We start from the raw sequence: 14,679 nt of genomic DNA on the forward strand, positions 1-14,679 counted from the left end.
TTCAGACTCATTTAAAAGGGTAAGATACTTCGTTCAACTTTTTTAGAAGAGGGGCGTTCAACTTGTTATACCAGGGGCACGACATCATTTAATTCCTGCTTTATGTGCTCTGAGGAAAGTATCCGTAATCCCTTGCTGATAAAAAAATCGGGCAGGTTGTTGTTTTCCTTCAAAGACAGCGATTTTACCCGCAGAGACGAACTCGGAGCTGAACTTAGCCCAGCAGAAGTGGGGAAAGTCTCCAGAAAAAGGTATCGAATATTTTAGGCTAATGTCACCCTCTGTTGAACTCTGGCAAGTGGCTCTGAAGGCAGAGAGCTGTCGGAGTTGGTCTGCTACAAGTGGCAGAAGGGTTTGCTTCTACCTTCATTTAACGTATTTTTTAAAACCCCTATTGTTCGGCTGCGTGGGTGTCTCCCGTTTTTTAGGCTACATGCGTGCGTATGTGTGGATTGAGAATAGGCGCTTAGAGATCTATGCTTTAAAAAAACTTCTTTGAGCTCACGTAGACTATTAGATTTTTATCTACGTGTGCAGTCGGCTGCTGACACTCTCTGTAAATACGACAAAGGCTTTGCATTTCACAGCCCCTCTGCGCCTCTCGCCTCGCAAAGTCAAGGTTCTTTTTAAAGGTGGTTGTTTGGGAGTTTTTAAAAACAAACAAAAAAAAACTTTTTTTTTTTTTTTTTTTTAAATTCTCGTCTTGAACTTTGTTTTTTTGGAGGAGAGCGGAGAGCCAAGTGGGCAGGGAGAGGGGAATTACCCAGCTTGACTGCATCTGCCTGGGAGCATCCGCGGCTCGGGCACGGGCAAAAGCCTCGGGAACTTAAAACGGCACCGTGTGTCCTTGATGTAAGCCTGAGACTAACGTTGTGCTGGCGCAAACCAACCCCCCCCCTCCTGCTGCCCCAGCAAAGAGCGGCTGCTGTGGAGGCATCGAACCGATTGCCTTTGCTCCCCCCCCCGAGAGCATCCCCGCGGGTGGGAGCTGCCCGGGCTGGGAGCGCTCTCTGCCCCACGGGCTGCAGCCGGCTGGTGGCAGAGGAGAAGTTTTTAAACCATTCGCAAATATTTACCCCCTTCTTTTTTTATTATTTTTTTTTCCTCTCTCTACTACATATTTAGCTAATGTCCAACTGCCTCCCACGGGTAAACTCGAGCCATTTTTACGCTAAGCCCCCTTAATGCAGCCGATTGCTTCGCGCTCTGCGGTCAATAAAATCCCGAGCACTTAAAAGTGGAGTTTTTATACAATTATACAGATGTAGCCCAAGGAAATAACAATTGTGTCTTTTCTGGCCGGGGTAGCTTTTCTTCTTCTTCTTCTACCGAGAAATTTGGCGCCTCCGGCCCCTCCAAATTACCGAAAATATACTGTTTTCCCGCAGAAAGTTTGAAGGCGTTTCTGGCTGTAGTTTCGCCGTCGCCCAGTAGACGGCACAACAGCTCAATCCTTCAGATGCAAAACAGTCGAGCGGCTTTTTTTTTTTTTTTCCTTTAATTAAACAGCCAGAGTTTTACCCAGCATTTTTTTTAAAAAAAATTATTTTTATTATTATTTCATTCAACGAGAAGTAGAGTAATATCAATAGCAAAGGGAGAGGGCTTGGCATAGGCAGGGAGTAAAGAAACGCGACGGGCAGCTGGGCTAAATACAGGTATCGCCGCAAACACCGGAGCGGAGCAGCGCTTCCAGATTAATGATACAAATGAACTTGTGGCGCCTACGTCGTGTGAGGAAAACCAAACCGAACCGAACCCCAAAGAATTCCCAACCCCAACACTATCGTGCTGCCGGGCTCTGGGGTTATTCTGGGGATTTTAGGCTGAAGTTGGCTAACCGTAGCGTGAAATAGGAAGGCGCCGCCGGGCAGGGGCTCAGGTCGGCTCGGCTCGGCTCTGCTCGCCCGGGGTACCCCGAGGTGCCACGGCGGGGTGAAACCTGGCAGCCGCCGCCACTTTTGTCCCTGAAAGGCTCCTTTTGTGTGTGCGTGCCTTCCCTCCCTCCGCCGGCACCGCTGCCGGAGAAGTTGAGGTGACAAAAATCCCGGCCAGTAACTCATTTCCCGGTTAATTTTATTAAAAAAAATTTATAGCGGTGTTTAGAAAGTTTTAAGACAACCGTAAATTTTATTGGGAATATTTTATGAAGACCTCCATTTAATTAATAAAAGACCCCCATAACTTCTACAAACGTCAAGGGCCGGCGGTGGGGCGGGAGGGAGCGGGCAGCCATCCATCCCTCCCTCCCTCCCCGCCACCGCCACCGCCACCCCCGCGGGCCGCTCCGCGGGCTCCGGCGGCCGGGGCGCCGGTCCGGCATCACCCGCCCCGGGCTGCCGGCGGCATCCCAGGGCCCGAGCGGTTTTGCCTGTAGCTGCTGGATAGCACAAGCTGACCTCGGGCTGACTCCCCAGCCGGACCAGCCGCTCTTTGTGTCCTGGAACCGGGAGCTAGTAAACAAACCCCGAAACCCCAGGCGCTGCGCTTCATCTGCTCGCTTAAATCCCTTGCAGTTAGCCTCCTTTTATTATCACTTCTCCCCCCCTCCCCGCCTTGGGTCTGTCCTTTAATAGGTCTTTAAACAGGTTGGGGTGTTTTTTTTCCATCTCTCAGCCGTTTCATCAGGCTCTGACTTTTCGGGTATCTCCGCACGTATCGCTTCCCCCCCCCCCCCTTATCTGAAGCATTCCTGGATTATCTCTCGGCCGCTTTTCAAACGCTTTCTTCTGCGGTTTCTTGTTTATTTGTCTCTTCTGCTTGTTCCTATTTCAGTTTTCAAATTTCAATATTAATGGTGAAAGAGCACACTTGGATGCTAATTGCCCCACCACCGCCACAAATCCCTGCTAGGAAGGCGACAGGGAAGCCAGCTAGAAAACATTGGATTGTTCCTAGGTATGACTAATTCTTTCCTTAAGCTGGGAAATTCAGCCTGATTAAAAGCCTCATTTATTATCCGATAAGCAAATGGACCCAGATTCCACCTCGTGGAGGAGGCTCCCTTGCTCCCCAGACGCCTTTTTTTTTTTTTTTCCCCCTCAACTCGGTGGACCCCTCCGCGAAAGGCCTGGCTTAAGGGGGGGGGGGGGGGGAAGGGGGGGGCGGGATTCGAGGGGAGCCGCCGGGGCCGCTCAGCACCGCGCTCCGCAGCGAGGCCGCTGCCCGGCCCGGGCACCCACCAAACCCCCTCGGTCTTTGCTTTTTATTTTCCCCTTATTCCTATTTCCCTCTCCCGCCCCTCTTTCCACCGTGCGATGGGCAAGCGTCAATAGATTCCTGCAAACCGGCAAGTTTTGGGGAGGAACAGACAAAAATAAAAAAAAAAAAAAAAAAGAGAAATAAAATAGACCCGCTTTGCCTAAAAAAGGCAGCGGGGCGAGATGCTGCGCGGGTCGCTGCCGCCGCGCAGCCCATCACCTTCGGTAGGGATTTACCGAGATAGCGCGGAACTCTCCGTTTACTTTTCCCCTTTTAATAGATGATTAATTGCTGCCCGGATTAAACACTTTTTTTTTTTTTTTTCTTCTTCTTCTTCTTTTATGGCCGGTATATTGCAAGCGGAGAGGAGCGCAGCGCAATTTCTCGCAGCAAGCCCTAAGAGTAATAACTGTTTGCTAATTGTAAAATCCTTATCCAGAATGAGGTTTGGGCAAACAATTTGTACGACTGTCATTACATTGTAAAAGTGTTTTAGGCTGGGTTGCGCTGAATTAATCTTATAAAGGCCTGGTGCAGACGCTTAAAAGGGGGGGGGGGGGGGGGAGGTTGGGGGGGGGGGGGGGTTTCTTAATTTGTTTAGGAGGGGAAGGAAAAGGGGCTGGGGAGAGGAGGGGATTGCATCTCCGGGAGTTAAGCTGCAGCCTCCCCCCCTGCAAGGGACCTGTGAGATGGGGAATCGTTACCGAGCGCCGTTCCCCGGGTAAATAAATAGAGAGATCAACCCCACGCCCGTGGCTCGGCGGTTCCCACCACGGACGCGTGGGGTGGGTGGGGGTTAGCGTATTAAAATGGCTCTTACCTGAGAGGTCTTTATTTCCCTCGCCGGGATAAAAGGCCGGTCCTAGCGCAAAGGGGGCGGGCGGGGGGTGGGGGGGGGAGATGAAAACGGGTTTTCCTGAAGTTTGAGACGTGGCGGCGGGGGCCGAGCCGCTGCCCGCCGTTGCCCGCCATCCCCGGAGCTGTCTTGGCCCCTGCCTCGGCGGTTTTACCGGAGTGCACCACCACCCCCCACCCCCTCTCCCCCACCCCAGCAGCTCACTCGGGGACCGCCGCACCGGTCTACCGAGCGGTAGGGATTCTCCCGGGTAGGAGATGCGATGGGACCGGGACACCTTTCCCAGTCAACTCGGGGCTCCGCTCAACCCGGCTCGCAGGTACCGGGAAAGAAGAGACACGCCGACCTCTTCGTTCTCGGACCGGCGGAGAAACGCGAGATCGCCGGGAGGGAACGGCTGTGCTTTAGCACCGGAGCGGACCCCCGGCTTACGCGAATGGGGGGGGGGGGGGGCGCTCCCCGCGGAAGGCAGCGCGGCCGCGGAACCCAACGGGGAAAGGGAAGGGGGGGGGGGGGGGGACGCGCCGGGGCGCCCCCCCTCCCCTCCCCTCCGTGGCGCGCCGGTCCGAGCCCCGCTTCCCGCCCGGACCAATGGGGGCGCGGCGCGGGGCGGCGCGGCGCTGATTGGTCGTCGGCGGCGCGGCGGCGGCGGCCGGGGGCCGGGTGAGCTCACTCGGTCGGCGGCCGCGGGGGGAGCCGCCGGAGTGATTTGGGGGGGGGGGGGGGGGCGCGGGGGAGCGAGGGGCGGGCGACGGCGCGGCCCCGGGGCGCTGCGCGGGTGCGGAGCGGGGCGGCGGCGCCGTTAGACAAAGGGGACGGGAGCGCCCCCACACCCACCCGTGGCGGGGAGGGGGGGGGGGTGAGGGGGGTGGACACACCGGTTGCGGAGGCGGAGGGTAGTACCGGGAGGGGGCGGTGTATCCAACGTACCACCACCCCCTACAGCGGGGCGGGGGGGGGGGGGAAGGGGGGGCGCGGCGTTACGCGGGCGCGGGGCGGGCGGCGCGCCCCCCTGCGCCGGTGGCGGAGTTGCTGCCGCCCAGCGCATTGTGTAAGACGCGACCTGTTATGGCCACCACTACTTCCGGGTTCCCGCAGTCTGCTCCAGCCCGGCGCTGCGCTGCGCTCGCCGCGGCGGTGGCGGCGGCGGCGGCGGACGCCCGGCAGCGCGCGGCCCGCGGAGGCGGCAGCAGCAGCGGCGGCGGCGGCAGCGCCGCGCCTCCCTCCCCCCCCTCCCTCTCTGCCCTCTTTCCCTCCCTCCCTCCTTCCCTCCCCGCTGCCCTTCCTCCCCGCGCCCGCCCCGCACGGCGCGGCGCTCCGCCCGGCACCCGCGCCCGCGCCCGGCCCGCCTCCGCCAGCCTCGCCCGGCGGCCGCGCAGGGGCAGAGCGAGCCGGCGCCGGCGAGGAATTAGGAGCGATCCGAGGAGGAGCGAAAAAAAACCCCCCATCATCATCATCATCATAATAACCATAATAAAAGGAGAGCCGGCGCGTTAGCGAGCCTTTTTAATTTTTAATTTTTCCCCCTCCTCTTCCTCCTTCTCCTCCTCCCTCGATTTTTAATTTTTATTTTTTTATACATTTTTTCTTTTTTCTTTTTTTTTTCCTTTTTTTTTTTTTTTTTTTTTTTTTGGGTGAGCGCGCTCGAAAATTAACATTTGAGGTGTCCTGCGCGGTGGGAGCACACGCAGCGGATCATCATCAGTCATTCACCACCTTGACAACCTCGCCTGTGATTGACAGCCGGAGTGGCAAAAAGCCATGAGACTTGGTAGTTGGGTTTGAGGGGCACTTTAAAAAAAAAAAAAAAAAAAAGAAAAAAGAAAAAAAAAGAAAAAAAAAATGATTTGGGTAAAGGATATTTGCTTTCGCCCCGCTGCTGTCTTGGAAACGAGAGGGGGAGAGTAAGAGAGAGAGACAGGGAGAGAGGAAAGAAAGAAAGAAAAAAGAAGGAAGGAAGGAGGGAGAGTTGATTTTTTTTTTCCTTCTATTTTTTTTTTCCTCCTTTTTTAATGCTGAGTTACCGTATCGCTTCGCTGAGATCCAGCAAGCCGAAGATTTTACTCGATTGCTTCCATTGCTGGCGACGCTAAGGGATTTTTGCATTTTTTGGGGGGGTGAGGGGGGGAGAACTTCGCGTTTCTTTCTTTTCACACTGGCCTTAAAGAGGATATATTAGAAGTTGAAGTAGGAAGGGAGCAAGCAGGCCGATGGCGCAAAGGGTACGTATTAAAAAAAAAAAAAAAAAAGGATTTCAAATGTGAAATAATATTGAAACGTGGCTGACAGAGACGCTGCGAAAAAAAGTTTCTTTTCTTTTCTTTTTTTTTTTTTTCCCCCCCCCTCCTCTTTGGAGCAGGGGCACAAAGCGGTGTCCTGGAGCGGGAGGCTTTATCAGTTGTACTTGTAGGCTTAAAACCTGTATATATTGATATTTTCTTGATTCTTTCACTCCCCATCCCGGATCTCTCACGGAAAAGGCAAGCTTTCTATACATTAATGACATGTAGGCATGTAAGTGAATATGTCCGAGCCGCTGTATTTGTTGGTTTTGTAGCTCTAGTCCTACCAATGTCTTTTTTAAAGTCACCAGTGCTTGAAATATTTGAATGTGTGCATGTCTCTGAGCGTTTTGCTGTGTTAGTGATGATATACCGCTTCACTTTCGGAAGAGAACTTCTAGCTGGGAGTAAGCACAACTTTTTCTTTTTTTCCTTCTTTTTTCCTCTCCTTTTTTTTTTTTTTTATATTCGGTCACAAAAGGTGCAGTGCAATGGGACCAAAAAAACCCCCCAAACTCTTTTTAAAAGAAAGTCACTTTAATTTGAGTTAGAGGTTACCAGCATGCACTGCCATGTGTATTGTTGCTTCTATTTTGGATGCGATCTCCTTTTTTTTTTTTTTTTTTTTTTTCTTCCAGCTACCTCCTAAATTGGTGGGGTTTTTTTTTGGGGGGGGAGGAGGAAAATCAGCCGGACTCGGGCGAGCAGGGATTTGAGGAAGGGGAAAAGCCCTGGGAAGAAGTTTTCTTGCCTAATTCGCCTGCCGCCCCTCCGAGTGCTGGTTGGGAAAGTTCGTTCCTTTGCTGACAACTTGCCTTTTACTCTTTCGGTCCAAGCAAGTGTCAGGGATCTTTAAAAGTGTTTATTCACACCTTCGCTTTTAATAGATGAAAAGTGGCCGTTTCCCCCGCTGCCTGGGAACCGCGTTAGCTTTCGCTCCTTAATCTTTAACAAAGAAAACCCTTAAAAAAAAAAAAAAAAAAAAAAGAGGCATTCCCAAAATCCCGAGAGCCCGGGCAAACGTTTCCAGCCTTTCGTCTTTAAAAGTGCGTTCGCGTGGAATTGCTGGAAACCCCCAAAATCGCTCTTTTTTTTTTTTTTTTTTTTTTTTTTTTTTTTTTTTACCGCTGCTGAACTTTTTGCATCCTCGCTGGGTTAGGTACCTGACTTCTTCTCAGCGGGAAAAGTTTAGCGGAGGGAGACTTGGGCTTCGTGAACCGCTTCCTTTCACAAGGGCTGTTTGCGGGGGGCGGGGGGTGTCCTTTTTAAAATTTCTTTTATTGTTACTGCTGTTGTTATTATTACTCTTTCTCCCCCGCTCCGGACCCGGAGGATTTCGGGTCGTGCGGGCAGCCGGGCCGTAGCAGCCCAGCCCTCCAGCTCCTCGGCCCGGGGCGGCGTTTCCCTCCCCGGGGCCGGCGGCTGCACAGCGGCTGCACGGGTGGTGGCGGCGGGGGGGGGGGGGGGGGAAGAACCGGCGGCGCGGAGCCCCCGGGCGCACCCCGGGGGGGAAGGACGGGACGGGAGCGGGGCTGCTGCCGGGGGCGCTGCCCCCCCCCCACCCCCCATACACACACCCCCCCCTCCCGGCGCGCCCCCCCCTGACGCCTCTCTGCTCTCTGTGCCCCGCAGTACGACGAGCTGCCCCACTACGGCGGCATGGAGGGGGTGGGCATCCCCACCACCATGTACGGGGACCCCCACGGCGCCCGCCCCATGCAGCCCGTCCACCACCTCAACCACGGGCCGCCGCTCCACTCGCACCAGTACCCGCACGCCGCCCACGCCAACGCCATGCCCCCCGCCATGGGCGCCTCCGTCAACGACGCCCTCAAGAGAGATAAAGATGCCATCTACGGGTAGGTGCCGCGTAAGGCTCCGCGCCCGCGCAACCTGCGCGGAATGGACCGGGGAGAGGGGTGGTGCGGGCCGGGCTGCCCCTGCGCGGGATGGGGAAGGGCGGGTTGGGGAGCGCTGCGCGGAAAAGGGACGCGTTCTTAGATTTTTGATGATTATTTTTTTTAAATGGGAGGGGGAGAGAGAGAGAGAGAGAGAGAGGGAGGGCTGGGGTCCCCCTGGCACGGGGAGACGCGGGGGCTCCGGAAAATAGGAGCCGGAGGTTGCTGGAGGGGCAGGAGGCATCGCCACGGGGAGGAGGAGGAAGAGGAGGAAAATAATATTCCCAGGGCACAACCTGCGCCGGGTGGTAAATCTCTGCACGGAGTTTGGGAGCAGGGAAGAGTTGGAGTGCTTCGCCCAACTTTCCGCTTTGTTCCTCCCTCCTTGCGCTATGAAGGAGAAAAGTCGAGTTGCTTCTCTCAACTCTTTTCCCTTCCCCCCCCCCCCCGCCCCCCCCCCCGCTTTTAATTTTTAATTTTTTAAAACTTTTTACCCGACAGCGTTGAATGCTGCTCAATGCGGCAACTTGCAAAGCGGTTCCTAGGCCGTTGCGATGGGAGCTGATGGGTGACGTTGGGCGGCGGGCAGATGCTTTTAAAGTGAATCTGCCCGTCTTGAGTTTGAAGGGAAGTTTAAGAGCCTTTTAAAATCGGTCTCAAAACAGTGAGGAGAAGGAGGAGAGGAAAAAAAAAAAAAATCACGTCTTTCGGTTTCTTTATCGGTTTATCAGAAATCTGTAGGTTTGGTTAAAACTCAGCGGTGTACGGTACCCAAAAGAAAAAAAAAAAAGTATGAAGCCCTGGGAAAAAAAATGAACTCCCTGTTATAAATATACATATATACGTGTGTGTGCCCATGCTTATTTATTGATTTAAATTATTAAACGGCCGAGGGAGCCAGATGCACACGCAGCCTTTCTCCCGGGGAGGCTTTTAAAGCTGGGAGAGCCCAAAAGCACCTGGTTCCCCCCGCGGGTCGGGGCAGCGGAGCTCAGGGGGGGCGGCGGGCGGGCAGGCGGGCAGGCAGGCAGCCCGGCTGGCCAGCGCCTGCCGGTGGGTCGGCTTCCTTGGCGCTGGGTGTTGGCGGGTGGGTTTGGGGGCTTTTTTTTTTTTTTTTTTTTTCCTTTTTTCTTTTTAATTTGGATGGGAATTGTTTCTTTTTGTTGCTGTTGTTTTCCTGGTTTGTGGGTTTGGGTTGGGTTTTCTTTGCCGTTCGCTCCCAGCAAGTCCTCCAGCGGAAAATGGGAATTAAAAGCATGAAAGGCAGAAGTGTACGTCCAGAAATTTTAATTTATTTTTTTGTTTGTTTTTTTGTTTTTTGTTTTTTTTCCTAAAGACAAGGAAAGTTAATTCAAAATGGCTGCTGGAACCGGCTTGGGTTTTATTCTTAGCTTGTCCTAAGGTTGTATTAACAATATCTGCGGCCAGATAACGCCGAAAGGCCGGGGAGATGCAGGGCTGCCGGCCGGCCGGCTGCGGGAAGGGGCCGGGGCGCTGCGGGAGGCGGCGGGGGGTTGCCGGAGCCCCCCTCGGTGGGTGCCCCCCTCCCCACGCACGTTGCTGCGGGGCTAACTATTGTGTTTGGGATTTTTTTGTTTCGTTATATATATATATTTTTTTTTTCCCCTCTGTGTGTGTGACTATTGTATTTTCTTTCAGACACCCCCTGTTCCCTCTTTTAGCACTGATTTTTGAGAAATGTGAATTAGCTACATGCACACCCAGGGAGCCCGGGGTAGCGGGAGGCGATGTTTGCTCCTCTGAGTCTTTCAATGAAGACATAGCAGTGTTCGCCAAACAGGTCAGCAAAACCGGGTTGAAACAGTAAAAGAAAAAAAGAGGGGGAAAAAATCGTAACGAGAAAAACAAGTTTCTGTTGAGATAAAGATGCGCGTTTCCCCCTCCCCCCCTCTCTTACTGCAAGAGGCAAAAAAAACCCCCCAAAAACCCAACCAAAAACCCACCCCAAAACCCAACCAACCAACCAAAAAAAAGAAAAATAAAAAAAAATCGGGAAATCTCGGCATTTCCCACCCCCCCGAAGAAGTGAATTAATCGGAGCGGTCTGTGCCCAGGCGGGGTTCCGCGGCGCGGCTCCCAGGAGCTGGGCCGGGGCTCTGCCCGGGAAGCTCCGTAGGTATTTTTCGGTGTATTTGATTCACTTGTTCAAGTGTTTGGCTGATGTACTAAATCCAGCAGTCAGGGCTTTGCACGAAAGGTTACATAATGGACCCGACAGTGTAATGAAGCAAGAAATAATAACGTCTGCTTTTTCTGCTTCCATATTTCAAATCTTTTTTATTATTTTTTTTTTCCTCCCCCTTTCCTCCCCTTTCTTATATTTAGATCCGAGCAGAGAAACCCCTCTTTTCCTCTAATCCTGAACTGGATAACTTGGTAAGAGTTAACAACACTTCTTCCTCTCCCCACCCCCACCCCGCCACCCTCCCTTCCCTTCCCATTTATTTTTTTTTTTTTTTTTTAAACTTCTATGTCTTCTGGAGAGATGGTTTGGTGGTGCTAAAGTGCAAATTTCTCAGGTGAATCTTTTTTAAAAAAAATATTACTATATGATGATTTTTATCATTACAAGTAAATACGGTGCGGTAATTGCGTGGAAGTAAAAAAAATAATCCCATAAGGATATACATAAAGAAGGCCCCATCCAAAGGGAAGCTCGTGGGCTTGATGGCGAGCTCGCCTGCCCAAGAGGAGCGTGGCTTTATCCACGCTGTAGCCAGCCCCTCCACGTACCTTTTAAGCAGCTCGATGGGAAACGTAGAGGATTGCAGTGGCTGGAGATGCACCGTTCGCTAACTCACTGAAAATGAGGTCTTTTCTCTCTCTCTCTCTTTTTTTTTTTTTTTTTTTTCCTTAAGGATAAACAAATATTTTGCCTCCGCTGTAGGAGTCTTGCTCCCGCTTTCGCAAAGCGAGGAGCCAGCAATGGTGTTTAGAGTTGGTTTTTTTTTAAAGAAATGTTTATGATCCGTATAATTTAGTTGCTTCGTTGCAAGAGGGATTTTTTTTTTTTTTGTTAACTCTAGATCGCTTCTCGTTAAACAGCGCACAAAGCCACTGCTATTAAGTTTTAGTGTTATTGCCATAAATCAAAACAACTTTTTATTTACTACTAGAGAAAAGTCAAGCTACAAAGTGTGGCATGGGCGGCTGTGGGAAATATCCCCAAATCCAGGAATGAGATAAATACGCGTGTTGTTTGTATCTTTGCAGATGATTCAAGCCATACAAGTATTAAGGTTTCATCTGTTGGAATTAGAGAAGGTAATTTTTGTCTCTCTCCTCTCTCTCTTTATTCCTCCTCCGTTTCAGTACTGCTGAAGTTCAGGCTTCTGGTAAATTTGCATAAATGTCTTTCTTTCTGGTAATTAGTGTCAAGACCAATCTTGGCGTCCATTTCTCTTCGCAGTTTAATTACAATTTCAGCCTCTAAAACCGGGCTCTCAAACGCCCAGGCCTTGTGTTCATTGTAATACTTTGCTGGCTTTGTATAAATAGTTGCAGTTCTGTGGTGCCGCAGATGAGACTCGAAATGGTTGGTTCAGTCAAGACCCTGAAATCGTGTTTGTTTGTTGTTTTTTTTTTTAAATAAATTTATTTTTTCTGCATTGTGGTGGGGAAGAGACTTTGGTTGCAGTTAGTTGGGATGGGGATTTTTTTTTTTTTTTTTTTTTTTAAGAGCCATCTGCAGGTCAGGCTCAGGGCACAGATTGTCCTGTAACATTTTGCAGAGACAAAGCAGAGTTGATAGTTGTGTCTGTCTCTTGTTCCTGGGAATATTGTACACCTCCGAGCAGAAGAAAGAGATTGCAGCCTAAATGCAGGTTTTTTTGCTGGCTATTTTAGAAATCTTAGGAGGGAGAATGCTAATTTCTAAGAAGGCGGTGTCATCCGAGCTCACGTTAAATTGGAAGTGCACTCTGGTTTCCTGAGGATTTTTTACGTGTCATTGATAGCTGGCCTAGAAGAGAATTCCCTTTCTCCTAAAAATAAACATTTTGAGAGGTTTTTAAATAGTTGAAAAGTTTCTCGGGAGCCTCAGCCACTTTATCTAACCATAACTGGCAGGTTGTTCTCGCTCTCCCCGAAATGTGTTCAAATCTGCCCAATAATTGAGGCAGCTCAGGTACGAGTCTCTCAGAGCGACTGGGGATTTCAGGGCACGGATGCCTATAATGTATTTCAGCCCAGTGCATCGGGATTTTTTTTTTTCTTTAAATCCTTTTTTCTGTCCTCATACCCCTTTGGAAAGGGTTTATGATGAAATAACTGGATGAAATTAAATAGTTTACCTTAAATGTCACCCATGCAGGTCACCTCTCTAATGGCCACAGCTCCGGGAGCAGATGAATTTAACACGGGTGTTGAATATGTTGTAGCCTGTGAATCATCTTGTCACTGTCAATTTTCTGGGATATCTCTATTTTGCGAGAAAAGAAAGTTATTCCTAATTCTGGATGCGTCTAGAGGTCTCGGGGGGATAATTGCAGTGTGTTTCCCCTATTTAGGACTTTTGATGTCACAGGGGTGAAGGGGGGAGACTGGTTGCACTTGTCAATTTTACTTATGTATTCCTGATTATATTTTCTTCCTTTTTCCCCCCCTTCTTTTTTTATTTTTCCTCTTTTTTTTTTTTTTTTTTAACCTCTGTCATAATGTAGGTACACGAATTATGTGACAATTTCTGCCACCGGTATATTAGCTGTTTGAAAGGAAAAATGCCTATCGATTTGGTCATAGACGATAGAGAGGGCGGATCAAAATCGGACAGTGAAGACATAACAAGATCAGCAAATCTAACAGATCAGGTATGATGTCGCCAATGCCGCACACGCTGAAATTTGTATGCAGATCGCTCGCTGGGTCACTACGCCTCCTTTTATTATTTGCATATGATTAAGTCCCTTTTAGATAAATTTCCATCGAAATGAAAATTTTTGAATAATGTGGCTATTATTGCTTCATTAAGGTTTGCTCCCGGATTCGACCTGGCGAGATGAGCTTGTAAAAGCATCGCCTGCAAACTCGACCTGTTTCTTGTCGCTTTTAATTTTTGTCTTTATTTTATTTACCCTTTACAATAATAGAAGTGGTAGCCGTGAAGCGCTGGTTTCTTGGTGGCTTAGGAAAGGCTGGAGCCGTTTACCAAAATAATAATAAAATCCGAGATAGGTGGTCCGGGGAAGACAGAGAGGGTTTGAAATCTAGCAAATACTGGCTATTTTCTTCCCGTCTCTACGGTTCATTAGTCCGTCTTGTCAGTTTTCCTTGGCCGAACGCTTTTAGACTTCAGTGAACATTGCTTTGTGCACGCCTGCCTGCTGCAAACGCGCCCATTTTATTTTACTTAACAGGGAGAAAAAAAAAAAAAAGAGGAGAGAAAATAAAACGGGACCCAGGTTTTAAATTATTTTCCTTGATCTTTCAAGTTTTCAAGCCTTCTCTTAAAAAAATTAAAAAAAAGAAAGAAAAAAAAAAAAAAAGAAAACCCCCGCAAACAATACAACACACCAAAACATCCACACTCCAAGCCAGGAAAACCTTGCGTGGCTTTGGGGGTGCCCAGGTTTTGTCTGGGATGGTTCAAACCTCCATGTCGGCTGTAGCCGACGTGGGAATAGGGATGACTTGGGAAAGCTGGCTTTCCCCTCTCCCCTCCCCTTCTCCCGTGTCTGTCCCCTCCGCTGGGCTTAGGCTTGGGATTCTTGCCTTTTAATGGCAGCGTTTGGGGCTAATTCAGGAGGTGCCCAGAGCTAAATTAAGCCCCTACATGATGGAAGTGGCTGAGATTTGGCTTTTTTTTTTTTTTCCCGAGTTGGGTAAAACTGCGGGGTTCTCCCGGTCGGCTTTGCTTTCCCTCAGCTGAGGGGTAGCAGCGCTTTGGCTGCAAGAAAGGGGACCCTAGACCAGAAAAAAAAAAAAAAAAATCAGAATCCCCGACTAAAAACCCCTAAGTTATTTCTTCTTTATGATCTGCTTCGTAAATACAGTCTTAGGAGTAATCAGCTCCCGACTCTGGAGGTTTCCTTTTGTTCAAGCAAGGCGCAGTCAAGCAGACAGGAGTTTCCTCAGCTGCTTTGCCATTATCACCAGCACTGTCAGCCAGGAGTTATTTTATAGATTACCGACATAAAGGTGCGTTGCATTGCAGCGTGGGCAGTATCTGAAATATTTTCTCCTATCTGCCAAAGGCTATCGGGCTGTTGGTAATGCCGTGACGGGGGGTGGGGGGGGGGAGGCAGGCTTGAAGGAAGGCATGAACTTTTAAAAAGGGGTTTATGTGCACATATATGTGGGGGTTTGGGTTGTTTTTTCTTTGATTCCCAATTTTGTTGCGAAGGGGAGAGGCTTCACGGGGCGGGCGGAGGGCGGCGCGGCAGGGAGGTGCCCGGCGGGCCGGGGCCGGGGCAGATGATGCTCC

At 50.5% G+C, this 14,679-nt stretch overlaps 2 protein-coding genes across 10 annotated transcripts in view; one reads left to right on the forward strand and one right to left on the reverse strand.

The window, feature by feature from the left end:
- LOC142601226 (uncharacterized) overlaps positions 1–14,679 on the reverse strand; it is a 409,261-nt gene that overhangs the window by 211,415 nt on the left and 183,167 nt on the right. The gene's annotated exons all lie outside the window — the stretch shown is intronic.
- Positions 1–14,679, forward strand: part of MEIS1 (Meis homeobox 1) — a 212,431-nt gene that overhangs the window by 97,583 nt on the left and 100,169 nt on the right. The window contains exons 1-6 of one of the 9 annotated variants that reach the window (XM_075749709.1): positions 4,265–4,376; positions 7,972–8,198; positions 9,897–10,038; positions 10,584–10,634; positions 11,472–11,522; positions 12,920–13,066. In XM_075749709.1, coding sequence (XP_075605824.1) covers positions 4,320–4,376; positions 7,972–8,198; positions 9,897–10,038; positions 10,584–10,634; positions 11,472–11,522; positions 12,920–13,066 — 675 coding nt within the window. In that variant the 5' untranslated portion in view covers positions 4,265–4,319. Of the gene's footprint in view, positions 1–4,264; positions 4,377–5,028; positions 6,280–7,971; positions 8,199–9,896; positions 10,039–10,583; positions 10,635–11,471; positions 11,523–12,919; positions 13,067–14,679 lie in introns of those variants that run through there. The other 8 variants (XM_075749702.1, XM_075749708.1, XM_075749705.1 and 5 more) reach the window with 8 other exon arrangements.

This window comes from Balearica regulorum, chromosome 3, assembly GCF_011004875.1.
Source record: "Balearica regulorum gibbericeps isolate bBalReg1 chromosome 3, bBalReg1.pri, whole genome shotgun sequence".
NCBI lineage: Eukaryota > Metazoa > Chordata > Aves > Gruiformes > Gruidae > Balearica > Balearica regulorum.